Below are 26,778 nucleotides of genomic sequence, written 5' to 3' on the forward strand. Positions count from 1 at the left end.
ATTTATAAATTTATAATAAAAAAATTTATTCTTTGAAAATAAATAATAATGATAATATTAATTACAAAAAACCTTATGAAAACAAATATGATAGTATTAATTTTTAATTACTCGAAATACTTCATAATCAACTACTTTCATCGTGTTTGGTAAATTAAGTGTAGGATAAGAACTTACACGACTATACCAAATATTAGTAGCAATATTATAATCAACATATAAATCAAAATTACCAAATGCTGGACCATAATTTGAAAGATATCTTACAGAATATTGATCACCATTACTATAAACTACTTTTGCACTCTGTAGGTTAGTTTTATCAGTAAATGAAAATATAAAATTATCTTTTGTAGACATATTTTCACCACTTGAATTCCATAAAAGTGAATTATATCCGCCAACTATTTGTTCTGAATTTTCAATCTTTACTACAACTATAGTAGCTCCCTTGTTATCACATCTAGTATGAAATTCTTCAGCACTATTACCATCTCTGCTAGCTCTATATAAAAGAATTAATTTATAGTTAACCTTTCCCTTTTTCCTATCAATCCAATTTGCAAATAATAAAGTATGTTTTGTATTAATTAAAACTGAATCAACGGAATTTCTTAATAAAATATTATTTGGTGTATATCCAGGAATCATGTAAAATTTTAAAATTTCTCCTTTAATTTCTTTTGGTAAAATTTTCTCGAGAGGTCTAACTTTATAAAAATAATCTTCAGAAGAAATATCATAAAATCTAATTAATGGTATAAATTTATGAATTATTTTTTCAAAAGTATTGAAATTATCTTGATTCCATTTAGAAACATCTTCGTTAAGAGTTTTTTCTTGTGCTAAACCCCATTTAATTAAATTTTCCCAAATTTTAATTTCAATCAAGTTTAAATCATCTCGGTTCAAAATAATTTCCAATAAAGGAGCAGGTAAATTGACAAACTTGGCAGAGTTAAAGAAATTTTTAGGTTCAAAACAAATCGATTTTAAACAAAATTCTTGTATATTATTACCAAGAGATTTATTGTAATAAACCATTTGAAGAACTTCAACTGGATCATCTTGTAAGAAATTTTGATTTTCAATAAGAGAATCTTCAATATGCCTAATTAACTGGTTCAACTTTAATTCATCAGAAGTGATCATAACGTTTAAAATCTCAATTCCAGTTTTATTTTTTACGTTAATTTTCCCAGTAGAAAGATACCTGTTTAGATTAAAATTAAATGATTGTATTAAAATATAGACGAATATATATAAATATACATATTATAATGATTAAATAGTTACTTAATAATAACATTAAAGACTTGAGGGGTGGCATCTGGTATCTTTATTACATATTTTTCATCTTTTTTCTCAATATTTTTATCGGATAAAATTCTTTTAAAATAATCAGATTTACTACGCATAATTTTAGAATTCGATTGAAATTCTTTAAAATCTGGTTCTTTTCCAACGTAAATAATAACATCGTTATCTTTGACTTCTTTAGGTTCTTTAGTTTTAAATTTACTGAAAGCTCTCGTAACAAGTTTACGTGACATGTTTATAAGTTTACTATTTTTTTAAATAAAAAAAAAAGATAAAAAATAACGCGGACGAGGTTTCATGAGCATTTTCTATAATAGTATTTATAATAGCATCATTATAAACACAAATATAGACTTCATTGCATCATTTGTTTTGTAGATCATTGTCACCTGATATGGTAGATATCTATTTACTATAAATACGTGACTACGTGATGTAAAATTTGTGATCTGTAATTCATCACTACAAATATTTCCAAATATCCAAATATAGTGAAAAAATAAAAAAAGGATCTACATTATTAAGATTTACTGTATGTCACTTTTGAGTAATATCTATGTAGTTGTATAATTAAATATATAATCCACCTGATATCAAATGATTCGAGTTACTCACGCAACTTTAGAAAGGTAGCAAAATTACTATGATATGATGCGTTTTTAATATATTGAGTATATAAAATTGAAAAAAAGAAATTATAAATAATTATTTGAGGAGGATTTATGAAATTTGGCAAAAACCACTGCTACGCCCTCGGGAATTAAAAATGACTTACAGAAACATGTGATACATGTGATATCGATTAAAAGCTTTTTCCCTAAACAATGTCAAATAATGACATCTAATTTGAATAATTGAACACATTTATTATTTTGCTTATTCATATTAAAATTAAAATTATTATATTCCATGAATTTCTAGTTATAAACGAATAAATATACATAAAATTTTTAAGGATATTATGATTTAAAATTCTACCCAACATTGTTCCCACTCATTTAATTTGCTACATTGTTAAAAAAAAAATTCAGTTAAACTACTCCAAGCCAATTCTTTGTTTGACAAAAAAAATTATTCCCGTTTTGTGGTTACAAACAATATTTTTTTGGAATTTTTATAAAAAGTTAACATTATACAAAATTTTAAACTTTAAAGACAGGAAAAAAATTCAAAAATAAAAGGTTTTATAATTTTATAGATAAAATGTAAATGGGAAATTTTTTTATTTATGATTCTCGTTCCTGACATTTGCTTTGCCGTGAATTTAACATTCCGATCTAAATAAATAAAATAAATAAACTAATTATAAATAAAAAACAGTACCAAATTCACAGATAATTTATTTAAAATATTAAGCTTTTTTAATAAAATATAAATAAAAAAATGTGAGTGTAAAAATAACTACAAATAAATTTTTGAAATGTTATTTATTTTAATCGTAAAATTATAAATTCAGATATTTATGTCATGGTACAATGATATTTAGTTGGATATGAAATACAGTTATTTATATTTTTTTAAAAATTCTTTATGTAACACACTCACACTATCGGGTGAGATCAAAAAGGAAAGTGCAGAGCTGAAGGAAGAGAACGTGTATGATCACCGAAAAAATCTTTCATTTTAAATATGGTAGTGACCCGAATTATTACGACTAAATATCCCTATGATTTCATACTGTGCACATTTTATTTGTTACACTCATTTACGCCATATAAAAATTAAATAAAGGGTGGGTTAAATTTTCTTCAATTTAAAAAATGTCGAAACTTAACAAAGATGTGATATCCCTAATAGTAAAAGAATTGTATGATAAAAATAATACACTTTATTCATGTCTTTTAGTTAACAGGTCTTGGTATGAAACGACTGTACCAATTTTATGGAAGGATCTTTATCGATTTCTCTTAAAAGACAAAGCACTTAACATTATAATTAATGTGATACTTTCATATTTATCAGAAGAATCAAGTGATACTAATTTGAGGAATCAAGATATTGTACTTATAAATACATATCAACAACCTTTATTTTATTATATTAGTTATTGGAAATATTTAAATTTAGATGTATTAGAAAGAATGATAGAGGGTTTTGTAATAGATAAAACAAATATTGATCATTCCAAAATTCCTATTATAGAATCAGAAATCATAAATATATTTAATAGGAATACAAAATTTTTTTTCGGGTACAGAACTTTGTATGGATCCTTTTGTAGTAATTCTATTAGAAGCAACGACATTTTAGCAGAAGAATTGGATATATTAAATACATCAATTAAAAGTTTGAGTTTTGATATTTTATGTGATGGTGATAATCCTGATATCATTAAATTAATTGAAAGTCAAAAAAATTTAAAAAAAGTTAAATTATATTTGCCGATTAATAATGAAACAATTGTCAGACCAATTGAAGAGTCACTAATTAAATGTGCCGATACTATTCAATATTTGAGAATAAATTGGAGACCTGACACAAAATTATTTTCATATCTTGAAAATTTATTAAGTTTAGAAATAATCCAGACACAAAAATTGGAATTATTTGGAAAAGATATCTTTACCTCTTTCAAAATATCTAAAAGCTCAACGCGTCCCATCTAAAAATTTTGGCAAATTTAATTGAAAATACAAAAGGGAATCTTATTGAAATAAGTATTATTTATGATCAAGATGATGGAGGAAGACTTATCCGGACAATTTATTAAAATTGTCCAAACCTAAATTATCTTAAATTATCATTGTTTAACGAGAATATTTCAGAATTTGAAAATTTATTAATTAACTGTCGAATTTTAAATGGATTAGAAATTATCAATAATAAAAATCAAATTAATTGGAAAATTTTATTTGAAGTATACGAGATCTGCACAAATTAGTTAAATTTGTATATTATACTTCTCATTCTTATTTAAATATTTATTTGAAATCTTTTAGATTATTTCTTGACAATTGGAAAAATAGGCGTTCTATGTTATTACAAATCTTTTCACTAGACGTGACGCAGATGCTTTAACATCAGCCAAAATTAAATGATTTTTTACAAAAATATAAAACAAAAGGAATAATCAAAGATTATGTCACTGATGGGGATGAACCTGAAGATTTTGAATGGATTTAATGAAAATTCTACACGCGCACGTTTATGAAAAATCGCAATTTAATCAATTCATATGTTAGGGCTTTTATCATATTCATAAATATTTAGTTTAGAAATATCAATTTGTCTTAAAGATAGCGATGCTAATTAATAAATAAAGTTTCATTAACAATTTTACAATCAACATAAATAAAATTAAGCAACCTACTGGTATAGTTCCGTCTGTATTATTACCAATTACATAACGATTATTTTTCAACATAAGTGATTCTTTAGGCCGTTGACTTAAGAATTTTTTGATTTCTTCTGCTTCTGTTCGACTTAATGGATTTGGATCTAAGCATCTTTTAATTAAATCACAATTAATTGTACTTTGATATTAAACCTTAGTCTAAGTCCTTTACAAATTCTTATTGTCATAACTTACATCGTGATATGGAGATAATTCAGAAATCACTTTATTCATAATTATATCAATACTATATATGTCTGATGCTTTGGTATAATTTTGACCTCTTAACAATATATGGTAAAATACCATATATATTGTTTTTGATGCATTTATATAATCAGCAGGTTTCCCATATCAGTTAGATTTTTGAACCTTAGTATATTACTAATATGTAAATCTTGATGAATTAATTCATTTTTATTAAGATCAAACAAAACATTATCATATTCTTGACTTTTTTGTTTAAATTATAAATATTTCTTTTTTTGGCTTGGTCTACAAAATTTTTTTTCGAACTTATTTTTCGGTTTTTTTTAGCCATCCTTTTCTCCTTTTTTTATTTTTTCGGTTTATTTTTAAGACCGAAATTTTTTTTATTTTGGTCTTTTTTTTAACTGACTTTTCGATTTGGTTTTTTTTAACCCAATTTTTTTTAATTTTTTTCCTTTATAATTTATACTATTTTTTATATAATTTTTTCATTTAATTTTATATACTGTATTTTACTATTATGGCTATATAAGTACATTAAAAGTACATTATTAATTAGTATTCTTTTTTTTTTTTTGACTTGAATCTAAATCAATGATCGGATTGATGTTGCAGAGTTATGGTAAACACTTTTTTTTCAATCCTTGTTTTCAATAATAATTTTTTTCATATTTATTTTTTTTACTAAAATTATTTTTCATTCTTTCACCCACTATATTTGGATCAGTGATCAGAAAGATGCTGTGATGCTATAGTAAATACCTCCGATTTTTATTTTAATAATATTTTTTTTTTCAAGTTATTTTTTTCCTTTCCATTATTTTTCGTTCTTTTACCTTTTAGGCTTGGCCAAGGTCAGTTATGTTTAAAGTTTTAAATATTAGTTTAATTATTTTTAAATTGAATTTTTTTTAATAAAAAAAATGAATTTGTTAATTTTAAAATATTACAAATGAAGTAAATGAAAAAATGAAACAGTATTAATTTAAAAAAACAGTCATAGATGGTTAATTATATCTTTCAGCTCAAGCAAGTTTTCCATTTCTTTTCTTGAAAAATATTTATCTTTAAAAGTTTTTGGAACATTTGGATAAATTTTATAAAAATTTGGTAATAAATCACCTATACATATGTTAGGAATATAAGTTATCTCTTCTTCATTATGCCCATATCGAACATAATCCATTTGCTACATGAATAAATAATGATGAGTTACTTAAATCAATTTTCTTTTAAATAAAAAGTTCCAAGTAAAATAGAAATATACCATATTGATAGAACCACTTATTTCAATTGAAGTTTGTACATAATATTCATTTACATTTTTTGGAAGCTGATATTCAATCCAACCACATCCCTCAAGTCTTAACACTTCTTCATATTTTAGCACATGTTCATAATGTACTAGTTCAGAATCCTTATACCGCTTAGAATTCTATAATAATCCATACATTAGTTAAAAATAAAATTTTAATAGTGAAAAAAGAGATTTTAGCAATTAATAAAACTTACAAAGCCTTTAATTATAAATTTTATAAAGCAATCTTTATTTAGTATTTCTTTAACGTTTATTTTCCAAATAATATAATAATGACAATTAAGATATAGCATGGGCAAATTCATTTGAAGCTCTTTTTTTTTTGAACTTATTATCTTTTCTGATAAACTAAGAAATTCAAAGTTAAAAAATTGCCACAATTTTTGAAAATCTTAAAATGCATAATAAATATAATAAATACATTATTAATTTACCTATTTATGTCATTTTCTTGAAGTTGATAAAGTTCGCTATTTAAATTTACCAGATTTGATATAAAATAAACTTGTGATACTAAATAATTTATTTATCAATAGATTAATTATTAAACATTATAAGAAGTTAATAATAAATTAAACATTCTCTTACTTTCATACATGTGTTTACTAAATCCATTAACAATTCCAAGTTCAGAAAGATCATTATTGTTATTAACATTTAAATATAACCAAAAATCTGTGTATTCTCGTAATAAATAAATATATGAAATATATGAAATATATAGATAATAAATATCATTTTTATCATATAACAAGTTCAAGTCTAACATTGCTTCATGATACATTTTTAATTCTACATATACTTTGCATCTAACAAAAAGTAGTAATTCACTATCTTTAATATTAGAAATTTGGTTAATTTTTGTTAATATATTATTTAATTCTGTAGAATTATTTTTATTCAGTAAATATTCCAGATGAAATAGTAGAGTTTTTGCTTTTATATCATTAAGATCTAATAATTCTTTACACTTTTCAAATACCATTATAGCATTATCAATATCTTTTTTTGTATAATAAATTAGACACTTGAGATAATATGCTAAATTATTTAATGGATCTAATTGTATAACTTTATCAAGATCTAATAAAACTTTATTATAATCTTGAAGAATATAATATCCAATAGCTCTCTTATTTAAATTATGAGTATTTTCTGGATCAATAATATTTGCTTTTGTAAAATATGATATAGCTTTACTATATTGTTTCATATTACATAAAATTTCTCCATAATAACATAAAATTAAAGAATTATCCTTGTTGATATTCAGCAGTTTATCTAACATATTTAAAGCTTCTGAATACATATGCCTCTTTTCATAGCTACATGCATTATTCTTAAAACATAAATAATTATCTGAATTATTTTTTAATGCAAAATTATAACAAACACATGCAATATAATAATCTTCACTAAATAAGAAACTATTTCCAAGTATTATATATAAGTTATTTATTTTAGCCTTATAATCTATTGATTTTTGTAAATTATTTATTGCTTCTTTATAGTTACATTGCCAAAAAAATATTTCTCCACAAATTAAATAAGCAATTGGTTGTTTTGGTTTTAAATTAATGGCTTCTTTCAAATAGAAGTGTGCTTGTTCATAATTTTTAAGACACCTATAAATATAACCTATAATGCATCTTAAAGAATAACTTTTAGAAAAAAAAATTAAAAATTCTTTGCACAATGATTCAGCTTTTTCATAATGTTTTTCATTTACTTCTTTTATAATATTTTGATATGTTGGATGTTGTTTTTTTGAAAATTTTGGAAGTATTGATGATAATGATATATTTGAATTTAATTTAATAATTGAATTTATAGATTTCTTCTTTTTAGCTAATATAAGATCAGCTTCTGAATTATCTGAATCATCACTATCATATATTTGATCAGAATTTTCTAATTTAATTGGAGGTATCATAATATGACCAGATTCAGAAAATTTAGTATATAAATTTTTAAATATAGAACTTTGTGGTAGATATCTGATGTCGTTTTCTTCAATTTTTTCTCGACATTTAGGACATATTTTTTGTTTTAATAATTTTAAATTATTTAATGATAATGTATGTTGACATTTTAAAATACATAATTGATCCTCTGGTTCACTACTAACTGGACAAGTCATTTCATCTGCTATAATATCTATAACATTAGAATTTGATATTTGTTCTCTCTTTAAATATGAATTTTGATTTATACTTTTTCCTTTTCCTTTTCCTTTCTTTTCTTTTCCAATATTTTCACTTAAAATCTTTAAGTCTTCAACGTATTTTTCTTTAATAAATAATAACAAATTTTGAAATTTTTCTGAAAAATCTGATGATTTAATTTCTTTTAATTTTTTTATATATTGATCAAAATCATCATCAATCATTGAAAACATTTTACTATCAATATTATGTAAATGTAATAATATTTCAACTGCTTTAAATTGAATGAAACTACTTGGAGCTTTATTAAGTGATTCAATTGCTAAATAATAACAAAGACCATGTGTAGCAGTTCGAGTAGACTTTTGAATAAGGTTTTGTGCAAGATCCAATATTCCAAACCATAAGGTATGTGGTAATGCAATAGGTTCATTTCCAGCGAGATCATTCATGAAATATCCAGTATTTTTTAAAGCTTTAGTAACTTTATTTGATACTTCATCAAATTTTGTTTGAGAATCTAAAATAGATTTATTAGTTACATCAATCCATTCCCTTTCCAAAAAGCTCCAAAGATATTCCATTAATACCAATTCACAGAATTTTTTACTAATTATCATTTCAGTACCTTCAGACCAGGTAAAAAGATTATGTTGAATTATCAACATAATTCTCCAATCAACATAATAAGATGCTACAGGATATTTAAAACTTAAACTTTCACGAACTTGATTAAGCATTGATAAGATTGAACAATCACTTGGAAGATTAGTTCCTGTTATTGTTGTTAAAATTCCTGGTGTGATATTCAATGCAGTTTTAAGCAATTTTTTAACTCTTCGTATAATTTCTTGAAACAAAGTTTCATCATCACGCAAACTATGTAATGTGTCTCGTAAGTGGATTAATAAGAAGTCAATGTTATAATTACGCTTTTTGGTGATAATTTGGTCATCTTGATTGTTGTTTTGTTGGTTAAATTGGTTAAAATTTGATTTAAAATTATTATCAACTCCTATTTCAAAAACTTGAGTCGTTTTACGATGAATTTCTGCAAATTTTGATAAAGAATTATAAACTTTATCTCGAAGTTCTTTACTAAGTATTATTGGTGAAAAACACATCCGTTCTAAGACTGTTACCCAAGTTCTTAAATGTAACTCCAATCTAGTCACACTTTGTTTTGCATAAAAATCGAATGGGGTCGGATCCGCCAAGGCAACCAAAGTATCTCGGAGAATTTGAGGTGAAAATTCATTTTGTAAATTTTCAAAAAGTAATTTTAATGCATATAAATATTTTATGTTGGTCAGTCTCTTAATAAGTTCTTCTGCCTTTTCATCGGGAGTTGTAAATCCATTCTCTTTTAATTTTAAAAGAATACTATTATTGAAGAAGTTTTCATGCGAAATCGTTTTATATGAAAAAACAGAGTCGTGAATTTCTGGAATAGTATTGCAAGAAGAACTTCCGTTCTACATATTTATAAAATTATTATAAACTTAATTTTTAATTAATTAAAATATTTATTTAAAATTATAATTTACCTGACTTGAACTTCCTTCCATATTTTTTTTTGTTGCAAAAGAATTAAATCTCTACCGGCGTAAGATTAATATTTTCGTTTAAATGTAAGTTTGTACAACTGCAAGTTGGCGTAAATTTACATTATTTACATTGTAACAAACGTCCATTCAATATGAACTTATTTAGTAAGATTGGTGCCTCCCAAACAGTTGCACATCACTATTCAATGATATCATTACTAATATTGTGGCGTAGTATCAAAGTGTGATGGAATAAAATTTGTAAGTCCAACATACATTTCATGTATTTTATTTCATTAAAGAAAAAGTTGTGTACTGTTTTTTTTAATTAATGTAATTAATGTGAAACATTATTAATAAAACCTCGGGATCGGCAACCCTAATTTAAATTATGTTACGTGATCATCTTAAAGACTAGAGGTTGAGGTTCAGTTACAAGTTGGTTAAAAATTATTTGGACCATAATTCTGGTCAGAGTTATATAGTGTTTTATAATGTAGCCACAATAAGTATGTTACTGCGATCATTTGTTCTTATAGATTGAAGATATTGTACCAATTTTTTTTTATTTTTGGTTAACGAAATTAATGAAAATATAACTAAATATGGATCCAAAATGCTCCAAAAAATATTCCATTAAACCAATACGCAGAATTGTTTACTAATTATTGTTTCAGTATCTTCAGACCAAGTGAATAGATTATATTGTATCATCATCATAATTCTCTAATCTACTTAATAAGATAATGCTACATGATATTTAAAACCTATGTTTTTACGTATTTGAGTAAGCATCGATAAGATTGAACAATTATCATTTGACTCCTTATATTGATAAAATTCCTGGTTCAATATTGAAACCAAGTCTCCGTCATCATCAAGCAAACTATTAACGATGTAACGTATCTCGAAAGAGATTAGTAAGAAATCAATTGATTGTTGCTTAGTTGGTTAAATTGGCTTAAATTCGATCTAAAATTATTATCAAGTCCTATTTTGATAACTTGTGTTGTTTTACGATGAATTTCAGAAAATTTTGATAAAGCTTTATCTCGAAGTTCTATTGGCGAAAAGCATATCCATTCTAAGACTGTGCCCCAAGTTCTTAAATGTAACTTCAATCTAGTCATACTTTGTTTTGCATAAAAATCGAATGGGTCAGATCTGCCAAGGCAACTAAAGTGTCTCGAAAAGTTTGTGGTGAAAATTCATTTTATAAATTTTCAAAAAGTAATTTTAATGCATATAAATTCTTTATTTCAGTCGGGAGTTGTAACTTGTAAATCCGCCCTCTTCTAATTTAGAAGGATATTATAATTGTTGAAGTAGTTTTCATGTGAAGCAGTTTATATGAAACAGAGTCGTTAGTTTCTGGTATAGTATTGCTAGAACTTCCATTCTACATATTTATAAAATTATTATAACCCAATTTTTAATTAATTAAAATATTTAATATTACTTAAAATTATAATTTACCTGAATTGAACTTCTTTCCATATTTTTGTTGCAAAAGATAATACCGGCGTAAGATTTTCAGGAATAATATTTAACATTTAAGCGTAAGTTTGTACAACCATAAGTTGGTACATATGGGCAACGTGAAAGTTTAATAATAGGTTTTTAAGTTTTTAATGCGTTTATGGTATAACAGACAATTTCATATTGTTATAATAAATAATCATTTATGAGGTTATAAGAAATTATAAAGGCTAAACTTGGATGATTTTATTTGTTTAAGTAGGGGTACGAATATCTGCAATTCTGCATTATCCGATGGATATATCCAGGATATCCAGGACATTTCGAAGTAATTAATTTTAGTAATTTAGAATTACATAAAGAATCCATTTAAAATATTTTTTTTTTAATTAATAATAAAATACTTATATAAAAGATTCACGTATGACATACTAACATACAGTATAACTTCTAGTGATACTAAAGGAAATAAGTATAAATTTTGTTGTCAAATAATAAAAATTAGTAATAAAAAGTTTTTTTTATCGATTAATAGTACACTCATTTGAAATTTCAATACTAGCTTATAATAAAAGAATAATACAAATAAAATGAAATTAATGTTACTCTTTCCTTGGTTCTTCAAAAACGTGAATGGGGTGTAACTTTCAACGATCAGTTGATTCAGTTCATATGATTGATTATTTGACGTGGGTGCAAATCAGAAATATTAAAAGATTTTTCAGTTTGCTGAAAATGTAAGGCATTTTTTTCTTATAATATACGTGTTTTTTTAATAACAGAAACCGATTTTCATTTTTTTTAATCCAAACAACCACTCAATTTTTATTTTTTTTCTTTATAAAAAACAACTGATTTTTGTTTTTTTCGTACACTAATTATCGTACGTGATAGTATTGTTTACTGATCATTTCCATAATAGCTTAAAGATTTTAAGTTTATTGGCATAATGGTGTAGTTAGCCGAAAAATAATTAGCCGCAACGTGATCCGGACCAGCTCAGGCGTAGATCGTCATGGAATTCCAGAGGATTTTCTGCGATTAAACCAGGTCCAGATGATCAGCAATCAGGAATTCAACTATGCCTGCTACTATTATTGATCAAAATACTATTACTAATAATTTTTTCTGTTATAATATGTTTTTCTAAATTTTTTATTTTTTTGTGTTTTACGCCTTCTTTTTATTATAGTATCCTTGTCTGCTTGTCAAGCGTTTCGCTATTTTTTTTTGTCTTTAAAATCCAATTTTAATTCCTTTTTTCCTATTTCTATAACTCGTTCACATCTTATCAACCAAATATATTTCCGTACATTAATATATTGAGTTTCCCATAACTCCTGTACCATCTTTTTTTCTTCTTTAATATAACTTATTTTGTTCAGGTCATTATTATAAATGCCTCGTGTAAGTTCACGTAATTTCTTATATCTTTTCCAATCTTGATTCTAAAACTTTAGAATCACTTTCCCATTATTTGAACATATTCTATTGTTATCTTGTTTACATAAAAATAAAAAATTATTTTGAAAAAAAATTTTTACGTATTACTCAATATATTACACAACATAAAATTTATCAATTTATCAAATAAAAAAATTTTTAGAATTTATTTCATAAAAAAAAAATTTACGTGTTAGTACAATATATTTGTTATTTATGTAAAAAAAAATCTTTTTTTTTTGGTCCGTTGCTATGTATTATCTGTATAACAAGTTACCGTATATTTTTAATTTGCAGTTCAAGAACGACAGATAGAAATAGAACAATTTATTCAGTTTAGTCAAATACGCAAGAGTTCAATATTTATAGTCCGCTTATGATAATGTCTAATAAAAATGATGTTTACACTTAAACCATTAACTTAATGGAATATATTTTTTTCTCAGCTCTTAATAAATTATTATATTTAAAAATCATGCAAATCACAGATCGATATAAAAGGATATTGAATAATGAATAATTTCTTTCTTTTCAAAAAAAATGGGGCAACTGATAATAAAAAGAAAAGAATTTTTGCGAAAGAAAACTGTTAATTTATTTTCACTCCAAAATTTCGTGATATGAAAATTGTACCAAAAAAAATATTGAAATTAGTGGATTTAATAATTTAATCAATGATTGATCAAAAAAAAAAAAATTGATCACGTTTAATTAGTCACGTGTAATATAATTGATTGGATATACACATGATTAGAAATCATTCACTAACAGTGACTGCAACGTCCGTGAGAAATTTATGGTGAAATTTTGTATTACAAATTTCCTATATTCATTCATTAATCAAACGTTTCTTTGTTGGATGATTGTACCACAGTATTCAAAGGAAAATTGAAGTAGTTGTATATTTTAACATTTCCATCATTTCTGTTTTTATCCTATAGAACATATTAGATTTTATGATTTCTTTCTTTTGCCACTCATTAATTACTTTAATAAAAACTGTCTTATAACACCTACATTATAAGCAACTTACATATAAATAAGTCTATTAAAAAACATTTATAGACTTTATATTGATCCTTCATAGTTCATACTAATAAAATTATGCAGTGATTACTTTTGACATTTAGTGATTACAAACTACGGATTCTCCCAGTGACGTAACGTAAGAATTTGGTTTTATGATCCGATATGTGAAGAATTTAAACAACTTAATACTAAAAAAAAGCATGCACCGTACATTATTGCATAGTAGTTAAGTTAAAATTCTAAATAATTTTTAAGAGTTGAAAAATTGGAATTTCGATACTTTATTAATTAATTCCAAGAATCTCAAAAATCCAAAATCCATACGTAATTTTAGTAAAATTGTGCAGATCCCACTTGACCTATATATTTTGTAATTAATCGATCATGAAACATAATTACCTATACTTATTTTTTTCGGGTATATGAGTTGCGTTATTACATCATTACTAATAAGCTTAATAACTTTTTAAACTTGAATGTTGTAAAATGATACATAACTTTTCGATTATTCCGATATATTAGTATCAATACATTTTGAACAAATAAAAGATTTTTCATTTATTATTAATTTATCAAATATCAATTTTTATTCTTCAGTTAAATCCCAATATTTAAAATTAAAAGAACATTATAAAGAGAATGTTTTATGTAAAGAATGTAAACAATCTAATACGAATTATAATTGGTGTCAATTATGTAATATTAAACATTTTCAACAAAATTCTAAAAAAATTGGACAAGTGGAAATTCTGACATTGATAAATTAATTCAAGAATCACAATTTAATGCAAAAAGTCCTTATGAAAAATTAGAATGGATTGAATATGATAAATTTGAAGATATTGAATATATTGCAAAAGGAGGTTTTGGATCAATATATAAAGCAATTTGAAAAGATGGTGAAATAAGAAGATTGAGAAGATAATGAGATTATGAAACAAATCAATGGAATAGATATGGAAAAATAATTGTTGCTTTAAAATGTTTATATAATTCAAAACTAGAATTTTTAAATGAGGTAGTAATATTATATATTAATTCACACTTGAAAGTAAATAATTCAGCTCGTATTATTAAATTTATGGTATTACTAAAGATTCTAAATCAAATAATTTCCTGATGGTAATGGAGTATGCAGATTATGGTAATTTAAGACGAAATTAGATAAATATTTCAATTTATAAAGCTTGAAGAATAAGCTCGATATTTTGAGTGATATTGCATATGGCCTTTATAATATTCATAAAGTGGGATTAACTAATCGAGATTTTCATAGTGGTAACATATTAAAGGTTTACTCAGTTATGCCAATATTGCTGATTTGGGATTATGCAAACCAGCGAAGGAGAGTATTACCACATGTAGAAACCAAGGTTTTAAAAGGAAGAAAATTATAAATGACCTGATTTATATTAATACTTGTTAATAACATTATGTAAAGGATTATTTATTACTATGTTTTATTTATGTTTAATTAATGTAAATATAAATTAAATTCAACAGATTATAGATATAGATAGCGTTTTAAATGATGGTCGTCGTTCTACTATCCCCTGGCACAATTTATATGATTATGCAAATGTAGTTATTAAATACTATTTCACTTTGGAAGCACTAAAAAAATATAAATTAACAAAAAAGTTCACGTTAATAAAGAGAATGGTGTTAAGATAAATGGAAATTTTTAATTTATTTATATTTTTATTTTTATAATACTGTAACAATAATTATTTTTATTTACCAGCGGTTGAATTTTTCTTTCATGAACATATATTATATATAATTGATTTCATTTTTTCCTAATAATGACTAAATATTTTTTTTTAAATTAAATTCACATTAGAATTGTATAGATTTAAAATTTTTATACAAAATATATTATCCAATTAACTTGATATCTATGTACTGTACAGAAATCTCATAAAATAATGATGATCAAATAATAAGTGAAATTTGTATTACGTAGAATAGGACCCCGAAATATATATAGAAAGGTCAGAGGCAGCCAAAAAAATTTTACTAATAGCTGTACGCATTCTTTCAGGGCCGGAATTATGATAATTTTGGCGAGTGACCAAAAAAGGAAATATCTTTTCACCGGGAATTATCTAAAAAAGGAAAGATTTTCATGTTTTTTTTGGCTGGATGTACGCAAACCCGGATCTGACCTTTTTATGTATATTTCGGGATCCTCGTAGAATATAAAAAGAAATTTCTTGACGGAATTATTTTTATCAGCTGATTTTTTAAACGCCCAAGGTTTGTCGATCGCTGCTGTGCGACTGTAATACGTTTTAAAATGCCGTGGGTTTTTTTTTTAAAAATAAAAATCTTTTTTACTCTGTTTAAACATAAAATTAATATCACTTTTATTATTCAAAAAATATGGAAGAATTTATGCTCAGCGGCGATATAATTGAGCAAATAAAAGATTTTTACCATCGGGAATTAACGGATGAACAAAGTTTGCTAATTGATAAGCTAATATTAAATGAAGAATTAAAAAAACGTTATAAAATGAATGGTTTATGCAAAGATTGTAAGCAGCCTAAAATTACTGGTGCTTGGTGTCAATGTAAATTTCAACAAAATTTCAAAAATTGGACTAGTGGAAATAATGAAATTGATAAGCTTATTCAAAAAGCACAACTTAAAGCTAAAAATCATAAGAAAATTTTGGAGTGGATTGAATATGATAGATTTGAAAATGTTGCATATTTGGCCAAAGGAGGATTTGGAACTATTTATAAAGCAATTTGGAAAGTATATATACAAATGGGATTTTGAAAATAATAAATGGATAAGAAGTAAAAATTGGGTTGAGGATTACGAAAATTTTCCAGTTGTCTTAAAATGTTTACATAATTCACAAGATATTACAATTGATTTTTTAAGAGAAGTAAGTTACTTATTTATAATTTTTTAGATATTTTCCTTTTGTGAGTACTAAGCTGACTATTATTTGTCATTATATATGAATGATTTTTAGATTGAATTACATACTACAATTGATTCGTTTAATGTAACTTTTTGTTATGGTATTACTAAAGATCCAGAATCTAATAATTTTATGATGGTAATGCCATATTCAAAAGATGGCAGTTTAAGACAACGTTAAAATAATAGTTTTAATTCAATGAAATGGGAAGGAAAGTTGGACTTTTTACAAATGATTACAAATGGACTTAAGGATATTCATAGTAAAGGATTAATTCATCATGATATTCATTGTGGTAATATATTAAACCATGATGATTTTATTCGTATTACTGATTTAGGATTATGTCGACCAGCAAATGTAAAATCATCTCAAGATGAGTATAAAAAAGTATATGGAGTATTACCTTATGTAGCGCCTGAAGTTTTAAGAGGAAAAGAATATACTCAAGAAAGCGATATTTATGGATTTGGAATTATTGCATATGAAGTCTGTACAGGGCTTCCTCCTTATCATGATATTGCTCATGATAAAATCTTAGCAATTAGCATTTGTAAAGGGCTTAGACCAAAATCTGATTACAAAATTCCTCAACTAATTTTGGACATAATTAAACAATGTTGGGATGCTGATCCTTTAAAACGACCTAAAGCAGATAAATTATATAATTTATTATATGAATTACGTAATGATTTATATGGTTATAGTGAAGTCAAAAAGCAAGTTGAAGAAGCAGATAAAATTAATGAAAAGTTTACTTCCTCTTCATTACCATATAATGGTATTACTCTTTCATATACTACGAACCCTCAAGCAGTGTACACGAGTAGACTTTTAAACTTTAAAGATCTACCAGAACCAAAAAATGCTGTTGATGACAAAGATGATGATAATTCATTTGAATATTCAGGTAATTAATGTCTTTGTTTATTTTTATAAAATTCTTAAAATTCTTGAAACTATTAATGTAAAATTATCTTTATCCTATAGAATCCATAGAAGCAATAGATTTCACTAAACTCAACCTAGGTACTCATTTATATTAATTTGTTTCCTACATGTATAATTTACTAATAATATTAACAATTTGTTTAATAATTCATTTTATAGATAAAAACAGCTAAAGAAAAGAAAAGGAATATAAATTTCTTTATTAATATCTATTTTTTACTATTTATTTTCTTTATTACAGTATATGTATTTTATTGGAATACTAGTATCGTGCCGTTGTTTCGCATCGGGACTAATGTTTTTAATCAATATTATATATGATAAATTATAAGCATTGGTATGAATAAAACAATCTATAGATTCATTATTTTAGTGAAAAATAAATAGTGACTAGTACTATTTGTTGAAATAGTTTTTTTTTATTTTTATTCAAATTTAAAAAAATGATTTTTTTTTATCTTTTTTATATTGATCGCTTTATCGTAGTACAACTTGTACATTTATAAAGGCAACAGCCAGTTGATTGATCCATGTAGTATTTACAGTAAACTGATAATAATGTATGTATAGTTACTTTTATTAGCTAAATATACTGTATAAGGTTTAATTCATAACTTATAGAATGTCAGATAGATTAAGGGATAATAAAAATGATTAATTTGTTATTAATGGTTTGGAACATTATTCCAGTTGGTTCGATTCCAATAAACAACTATTAAAACTAAAATAAATAGAAATATTAGTATATGATGTTTTTCAAGCAAATATCAAAAGAAAATTTGCATATACATAATACACTTACCATGCATTATGGAAGAATTCAAAGAAGCTGAAATCTACAAAAGTCAAAAAAAAGAAACGTTAGTACGTTTCTTCAATATTAAAAAAAATTCCTCCTTACATTATCCATATCCAGAGTCCAGGTTCTTCTCGTTTCCAAGAGTCTGGCACCCTAAAAATTGTTTCACAACGTTTAAAATGGAATCTTACGAAACTTTGAGAATCTAGAAAAAAAGATAAAGTGAAACGTTTAGTAATGATTCTCTTGTTTCGTAACGGTTGCGAAGCTTACCATTTCTAAAAGTCCCCATCCGGAAAGTCAAAAATGTTAAAAAAATTTTAAAATAATGTTTCGAAATAACTTTAATTTCGAAACATACTTCACACCCTTCTTTACATCTTTCCGCAAGTGTCAGCATAAAATATGTTCAATTAACTAATTCCTGGCGAGGTCGTTTATTGAGTGTAGATTTATACGTCACTATTGCAAATGTCGAATACAAACATAAATGGTAAAAGAATGGAAAAAACAATTAAGATAAAAAGTTTTGCTTAAAAAAAAAAGCCAAACCGAAAAAGAAAAGGGAAAAAATTTTTTTTTGGTTTGGAAAAAAGAGCCAAGCCGGAAAAAGAAATGTGAAAAAAAGTATTTCTTTCAAAAAAAAGGGCTGAAAAGAAAAAAAAACTCCCGAAAAATGAAAAAAAAAGGTTCAAAAAAAAATTTCTCAAAAAAAAAGAAAGAAATTTATTTTCGAAAAGAAACAAAAAAAAAAATTCAAAAGAACTATTTATTATATGTTATAACTTATAAGTGATGGCGGTAGGGATGAATTTTTAATTTCTTTATTATATAAATTTTCATTGTCTCGAGTGAAATACAGTATATCATAATAAACAATCGATTTCAGCAAATTTCCTTACTTTTCTTTAATTAGAAATTGTTGCTCTTTGAAACTGGCAAATTCTGACATTCTAACGTTAGCGAAGAATTTTTATTAAATTTTCAGAGAAAAAATTTTGTAAATAAATAAAAGGTCGAGGAAAAAAGAAGTCATTATTTTTAAATGTTTCAAATTCATTTCGTGCCGTACTTTTAGTTGAACCGATAATTAATTCTGTTTGCAATAATTGGTAACATTTTTTCAGGTTAAAGAATGTAGAGACTAGAGATATGTGCCATATTCTAGATAAATTCATCTAAAATTTATTAAACTTTAAAATAATTTTTAAATAAATATTTTTAATAATTTTGCTAAGACTATTTTGTGTTAAATAATTTTTTTTCTCGTGGTTATTTGAAATTAATACTCGCACTAAAACCAAAGTCTTACATATATAAATCATAGATTTTCTAATTTGGATAACTTTCACCTACTTATCTAATTTTCCGTAATTAAATTACGATTTACTATTCAATTATTTTAAAATCCCCTAATCATCATATAACGTATAGAATTTACTTTGAATCCATTCAAAATCTTCAAATCCAAAATTATTAGTGTTATAATTTTTGATTACTCCCTTTGTTTTATATTTTTGTAAAAGATCTTTTAATTTTAGCAGATGTTGCTTCTGCTCCACGTTTAACATAGATCCCGATGAAAAGAATTGTAATAACATAGAACGTTTATCTTTCCAATTGTCAAGAAATAAACTTAAAGATTCTAAATCAATTTTCAAATAAGAATTAATAGTAGAATCTATAAATTTAAATTTAAATAAACTAATTGGTGTAGACCTCGTCAATATTTCAAATAAAAGTTTCCAATTAATTTGATTCTCGTGTGTACCGATAATTACTAATCCATTTAAAATTCGACAATTAATTAATAAATTTTCAAATTCTGAAATATTCTCACTAAACAATGATAATTTAAGATAATTTAGGTTTGGACAATTTTGATAAATTGCATGGATAAGTCTTCCTTCATCATAACTTCGATCATAGATAATACTTATTTCAATAAGATTTCCTTTTGTATTTTCAATTAAATTTGCCAAAATTTTAGATGGGACGTAATGAGCTTTTAGATATTTTAAAAGAGGTAAAGATATCTTTTCCAAATTATTCCAATTTTTGTGGCGAAAAGCGTGTATTTCTAAACTTATTAAATTTACAAGATATGAAAATAATTTTGTGACAGGTTTCCAATCTATTCTCAAATATTGAATAGTATCGGCACATTTAATTAGTGCCTCTTCAAGTGGTCTAACGATTAATTCCTTATGAATAATCGGAGATCTATCGTTGAATTTAACTTCTTTTAAGTTTTTTTGACCTTCAATTAATTTAATGATACCAAAATTATGAGTATTATTATATAAAATATCAAAATTCAATTTTTTAATTGATGTATTTAATATAGCCAACCCTTCTGCTAAGATGCTGTTGTCTTGAGTAGAAGTACAATGAAGGCATCCAAGTTCTGAGAAACAAAGTTCAGTACCTAGGAACGAGGAAGAAAAAGAAAAATCATCACGAAGAAAATAAAATTTTGTATTCCTATTAAATACATTCATGATTACTAATCTTATAATAGGAATTTTGGGATTAATAATATTTGTATCTGTTAAAAAAGTTCTTATCATTCTTTCTAATATATCTAAATTTAAATATCTCCAAAAACTAATATAATTTAATAAAGGTTGTTGATATGTATTTGTAAGTTCAATTCCTTGATTCCTTAAATTATCTCTTGATTCTTCTGATAAATATGAAAATATTACATTAGTTATAACGTTAAGTGCTTTGTCTTTTAGTTGAAATCGAAAAGGATTCTTCCATAAAATTGGTACAGTCGTTTCATACCAAGTCCTGTTAACTAAAAGACATGGATAAAGTGTATTATTTTTATCATACAATTCTTTTAATATTAGGAATATCACATCTTTGTTAAGTTTCGACATTTTTTTAAAAGGAAGAAATTTTGTCCTTTATTACCCTTTATTTAATTTATATATGGCGTAAAGAAGTGTAACAAATAAAATGTGCGCAGTGTGAAAATCATTCGAATTTCGGGTCACTTCCATATTGATTTATTCGGTCATACACTGATCATACGCAAAGGTCCGATTGATCAACATCTGGAATTTTTTGATTTGTAATCATCCGGACCCATGTCTTCTGCCATCATAACATGGAATCCGAGCTAATTTCACATCGGATCCAATGGGAACCTGGGGCGAAAATTAGTATAACCACGCAAATGTTTGTTATTCCCCGAACTACTTTCTTCCTTCAGACCTGCACTTCCTTTTTTTGAATAATGTTCTCACTCGATAGTGTGTTACATAAATCAATTGCACTCAGAGAATTTTTTTTTTTTTTTTAAGAAAAAATTAAAAATTTTAATAAAATAACTGTATTTCATATCCAACTAAAGAATTTTAACCACCGGTAGACGTATCTCTCAGTAAACAAAACGTATCTTTCAGTATAAAAAACGTATCTATTTTTTTTATAGGGAATACTATAATCGTAACTCGCTTCGCTCGCAGGGTTTTCCCAGTCAATTTTCAGGAGCAATATATGATAAAATACTATATGTATTATTTTTTGTATTTTCTGATGCTTTATAATCAGCAGGTTTACATAATCCCATATCAGTTATACAAGTGAGATCTTTGAACCTACCAATATGTAAAACTCGATGAATTAATTCACTAAAATATAATTTATTACGATTTTTATTTAAGTAATTTGGCAAGTCTCCGTTCTCTGCAACCCTATAAAATAAAAATTTTTCAGAAAAATGATCACATGTCTTAGTTATTCTTCGGAATAAAAATTAGAAAAATGATCATTTATCGAAGGTTTTTCCAGAATTTTTTTTATAGGGCAAAAATCTAAAGCCATAATAGCCATAATATAATTCTCTGTTTATAGATCTTGAGTTATTCCATACTATATCTACTCGATCGAATAAAAAAGTGTAAAAAATGTGCATAAATTTCTATTTATTATTTTACAGATCTATCAAGCAACATCTGGCATATTAAATAGTGCAAAAAGGAACTTTACTTTTCTGTTAAAAAAAATTTAGTTTTTACCTTTTATTAAAATTCATTAATTATTCTCAAACATATTATAAGAATATTTTCCAAAAAATTAAAATGTATTATAAACTTTACTAATTTTGAAAATCGTATATTACGTATATTACTTCAATTTGATATTTTTTAAGTCATGAATTATGATAAACAAATTGCTACCATTATGATAACTTTGTATAAATTACCAAGCAAGAATTAGTAAATTAGTAAAATTACCGGCAACTATATCAATGAAATTTTAAAGGCTTGCAACGTGCCGGGTCAGAACTGGCCGATGCAAACCAATAATAAAAAGAACAATATTAAAAATATTAATTAAAAAAATTATTAATTTAAATTTTTTTGGTTGGATTAAATCATATTTATTATTTTAACTAAAAAAACCAAATAAAATATAATTATTACTCGAATAAAAAAATATTTCGATTATATTGCTAACTGAAAAATACAAACCTATAGGATGAAAGAATGAAAAAAAACATTAGAGGAAAAAGAAAATATTAGTAAAACAAAATAATCGCAAAAAAAAAAATTTCGGAAATAAGGTGCCTTACCATGGCACCGCAGCATCGATCCAAACTTAAATGGTAAAAGAAAAAAATGTTTCGGTTTAAACCGAAAAAGAGAATTGAAAATTTTTTTTTGGGGGGTTTGGAAAAAGAACCAAGCCGGAAAAAGAAAAGTGAAAAAAAATCCGAAAAATGAAAAAAAGCTCAAAAAATCCGAAATCAAAAAAAAAAAACTTTGAAAAAATACCAAAAAGGAAAATTAAAAAATATTCTGTGGCGGTCATGTGGCCGATTGCAACACCATTATATGGTATAATTGATGGCGGTAGTGATTTTTAATTACGTTATTATATAATTTTCATTATCTCGAGTGAAATCTATCATACTAATAAATAATTGATTGCAGAAAATTTCCTTACTTTTCTTTAATTAAAAATTGCTGCTCTTGAAACTGGTAAATTCTGACATTCCAACATTAACGAAGAATTTTTATTATATTTTCAGAGATAAAATTTTGTAAATAAATAAAAGGTCGTACTTTTAATTGAACCTCTGTTGAACCGATAAATCAATTCTGTTTGTAATAATTAGTGACATTTTTCAGGATAAAGAATTTAAAGATATGTTTATTATTATCCACCATATTCTAGATAAATTTATCTAAAATTATTTTAAAGTTTAATAAGATTCTTTTGAGTTAAATAATTTTTTTCTCGTGGTGGTTTGAAATTTTTTTTTTTAGAAAAAATATTAATACTCGAAAGTCCTATATATATATATAAATCATAGATTTTCTAATTTAGATAACTTTCACCTACTTATTAGACAATAGACATTAAAATTCCTACTGCTAATAAAAAAACGATCGTGAATACTGCGCCTCATCCCAGCGACAATTTTGACAAAAATATTAATTTAAATACCGATCTTTCATAATTAGATAAAACTTTAGTTATTTTACAAACTAATATTCTAAATAAATTTTCTAATTTTCCGTAATTAAATTGCGATTTTCTATCAATTATTTTAAAATTCCCTAATCTTCCTTTAATCATATAACGTACAGAATTTACTTTGAATCCATTCAAAATCTTCAAATACATACCTATTAGTGCAATAATTTTTGATTACTCCTTTTGTTTTATATTTTTGTAAAAGATCTTCTAATTTTAGCTGATGTTGTTGTATCTGCTCCACTTTTATTAGTGAAAAGATTTGCAATAACATAGAACTTCTATCTTTCCAATTGTCAAGAAATAAACTTAAAGATTCTAAATCAATTTTCAAATAAGAATTAATAGTAGAATATATAAATTTAAATTTAAATAAACCAATTGGTGTGGACCTCGTCAATATTTCATATAAGATTTTCCAATTAATTTGATTCTCATGTATACAGAAAATTTCCAATCCATTTAAAATTTGACAATTAATTAATAAATTTTCAAATTCTGAAAAATTCTTATTAAATAATGAGAATTTAAGATAATTTAGGTTTGGACAATTTTGATAAATTGCATGGATAAGCCTTCCTTCATCATCACCACTTTTATCATAGATAATACTTATTTCAATAAGATTTCCTATTGTATTTTCAATTATACTTGCCAAAATTTTAGATGACACGTAATAAGCTTTTAGGTATTTTAAAAGAGGTAAAGATATATTTTCCAAATGATTCCAATTATTGTGGAGATAACCGTGTATTTCTAAACTTATTAAATTTACAAGATATGAAAATAAATTTGTGACAGGTTTCCAGTCTATTTTCAAATATTGAATAGTATCGGCACACTTAATTAGTAACTCTTCAAGTGGTCCGATAATTGATTCCTTAAAAGTAACCAGATATTTATTGTTGAATTTAACTTCTTTTAAGTTTTTTTGACCTTCAATTAATTTAATGATACCAAAATTATGAGTGTTATTATATACAATATCAAAACTCAATTTTTTAATTGATGTATTTAATATAGCCAATCCTTCTGCTAAGATGCTGTTGTCTTGAGTAGAATTACAATGAAGGCATCCAAGTTCTGAGAAATAAAGTTCAGTACCCGAAGTAAAGTTATAGTAAGAAAAGTTGCAAAGAAAATAAAATTTTGTATTCCTATTAAATATATTCATGATTTCTAATCCTATAATAGAAATTTTGGATTGATTAATATTTGTATCAGTTACAAAAGTTTCTATCATTTTATCTAATACAGCTAAATCTAAATATTTCCAAAAACTAATATAATTTAATAAAGGTTGTTGATGTTGATATGTATTTATAAGTTCAATTCCTTGATTCCTCAAATTAACTCTTGATTCTTCTGATAAATATGAAAGTATTACATTAATTATAATGATATGTGCTTTTTCTTTTAAGTGAAATCGAAAAGGATTCTTCCATAAAATTGGTACAGTCATTTCATACCAAGTCCTGTCAACTAAAAGACATGAATAAAGTGTATTTCCCCTATCATATAATTCTTTTAATATTAGGGATATTACATCTTTGTTAAGTTTCGACATTTTTTAATTTTTTAAAAGGAAGAAAATTTGTTCTTTATTACCCATTTATTTAATTTATATATATCAGATATGGCGTAAATGAGTGTAACAAATAAATGACGGAATAGTGGGGGACTCTTTCTGCTGATCATTACGACCATTTTTCACACGACTTCATAAAATCAAAAATTTCATTTTTCTCGTTATTCCAACTAATAAACTCTCATTTTTTCTTCATGAAATGGATTCTAAAACGAAAAATACCCTTAATACTGTCCTTTTTAATGAGTTTTAAGTGTTTTAGTAGAGGGTTTACCAACTGCCGAATTTTTCTAAAGCTTCGTAACGTTAAGTTTTGGCTCCTAATAACTTGTTGTTTCGGAGAGTTTTGCATAAGGAAAACCTTTGGAGCAGTCCCTGGATAATACTGGAGACGGAGTCCCTTTGGAATATTGGTCTTTGGAAGTTGCGGAGTTCTTTTCTTGGAGTTGAAGTGGGTTTTTGGCAGAAGGTCTAGCGGGCGAAGGAAAGTGTTAGTCTTGGGAGGTGGTTAGCTTTTTCTGGTGGTTGTTTTGGTTTGGTGTTTATTACCCTTTACCCTTTTTTTCTTCTTTTCTTTTTTCCTTTTCTTTTGGTTTCGTTATTGGTTTGGCGCAGTAGTTTTTTTTTTTAGCGCATATGTTAAATATCCCCTAAAGGTGGTGTAAAAGGAGTGGCCTATCCGCTTTAGGTAAGTGTTTCAAGCAGAGAGTATCAATCAAAATTAAGGTTACGAAGATGTCGATCAACATTGGGGAGGCCAATCACACCAAGTCGCGTGTATAGTTCGGGCCATGCAAGTCTGCGCACGTTACATTGGAAGCCGTTGACGTAATTTTGATGGCGGGCGGTGCTCGCATGCGAGAAAGCTAACTAGAGACCGCAGATTTCGCCAAAGGAAGGTTTTACTTTGGTTTACCAGGGTATAGTACGGAGGGTATCAATCTGTCTTTAGTTAGATAACAATCTTAGATAAATTTCATTTAGGGTTTTTTTAGCGATCTTGCTTTTCCCTTTTTGTTTTCTAAGTAGTAATAATTTATTTTTTTTTGTATATATGTATTTTGTATATAATGGTTCGATTACTCAGTTATAGGGTTTTGAAAATTTAGTTTTCACTGCTCTAAGTGTTTTTATGTTTGATTATAGATCCTCGGATCATTA

General features: G+C 25.3%; 6 protein-coding genes across 6 annotated transcripts; 2 read left to right on the forward strand and 4 right to left on the reverse strand.

The window, feature by feature from the left end:
• Positions 1-3,080: 3,080 nt before the first annotated feature.
• On the forward strand, positions 3,081-3,926 carry OCT59_027093 (uncharacterized protein; the record flags this gene model as incomplete). Its single annotated transcript, XM_025328656.1, has 1 exon — positions 3,081-3,926. The coding sequence occupies one exon, from the start codon at positions 3,081-3,083 to the stop codon at positions 3,924-3,926; it is 846 nt and encodes a 281-aa protein (XP_025165641.1).
• A 1,935-nt stretch (positions 3,927-5,861) lies between these two features.
• OCT59_027094 (uncharacterized protein) lies at positions 5,862-9,915 on the reverse strand (the record flags this gene model as incomplete). The annotated part of the gene is made up of 6 exons (XM_066136712.1): positions 5,862-6,053; positions 6,132-6,299; positions 6,377-6,530; positions 6,617-6,695; positions 6,771-9,822; positions 9,895-9,915. The coding sequence occupies 6 exons, from the start codon at positions 9,913-9,915 to the stop codon at positions 5,862-5,864; spliced, it is 3,666 nt and encodes a 1,221-aa protein (XP_065993174.1).
• Positions 9,916-10,811: 896 nt separating this feature from the next.
• On the reverse strand, positions 10,812-11,447 carry OCT59_027095 (uncharacterized protein; the record flags this gene model as incomplete). Its single annotated transcript, XM_066136713.1, has 2 exons — positions 10,812-11,070; positions 11,371-11,447. 2 exons carry the CDS (start codon positions 11,445-11,447, stop codon positions 10,812-10,814), a joined length of 336 nt encoding a protein of 111 aa, XP_065993175.1.
• A 4,783-nt stretch (positions 11,448-16,230) lies between these two features.
• Positions 16,231-17,907, forward strand: OCT59_027096 (uncharacterized protein; the record flags this gene model as incomplete). Its single annotated transcript, XM_066136714.1, has 5 exons — positions 16,231-16,608; positions 16,835-16,883; positions 17,124-17,693; positions 17,774-17,812; positions 17,894-17,907. 5 exons carry the CDS (start codon positions 16,231-16,233, stop codon positions 17,905-17,907), a joined length of 1,050 nt encoding a protein of 349 aa, XP_065993176.1.
• A 2,038-nt stretch (positions 17,908-19,945) lies between these two features.
• Positions 19,946-21,421, reverse strand: OCT59_027097 (uncharacterized protein; the record flags this gene model as incomplete). The annotated part of the gene is made up of 1 exon (XM_025328653.1): positions 19,946-21,421. The coding sequence occupies one exon, from the start codon at positions 21,419-21,421 to the stop codon at positions 19,946-19,948; it is 1,476 nt and encodes a 491-aa protein (XP_025165635.1).
• Positions 21,422-24,123: 2,702 nt separating this feature from the next.
• OCT59_027098 (uncharacterized protein) lies at positions 24,124-25,596 on the reverse strand (the record flags this gene model as incomplete). Its single annotated transcript, XM_066136715.1, has 1 exon — positions 24,124-25,596. The coding sequence occupies one exon, from the start codon at positions 25,594-25,596 to the stop codon at positions 24,124-24,126; it is 1,473 nt and encodes a 490-aa protein (XP_065993177.1).
• Positions 25,597-26,778: the final 1,182 nt, after the last annotated feature.

The sequence above is a fragment of the Rhizophagus irregularis genome, chromosome 7 (assembly GCF_026210795.1).
Source record: "Rhizophagus irregularis chromosome 7, complete sequence".
NCBI lineage: Eukaryota > Fungi > Glomeromycota > Glomeromycetes > Glomerales > Glomeraceae > Rhizophagus > Rhizophagus irregularis.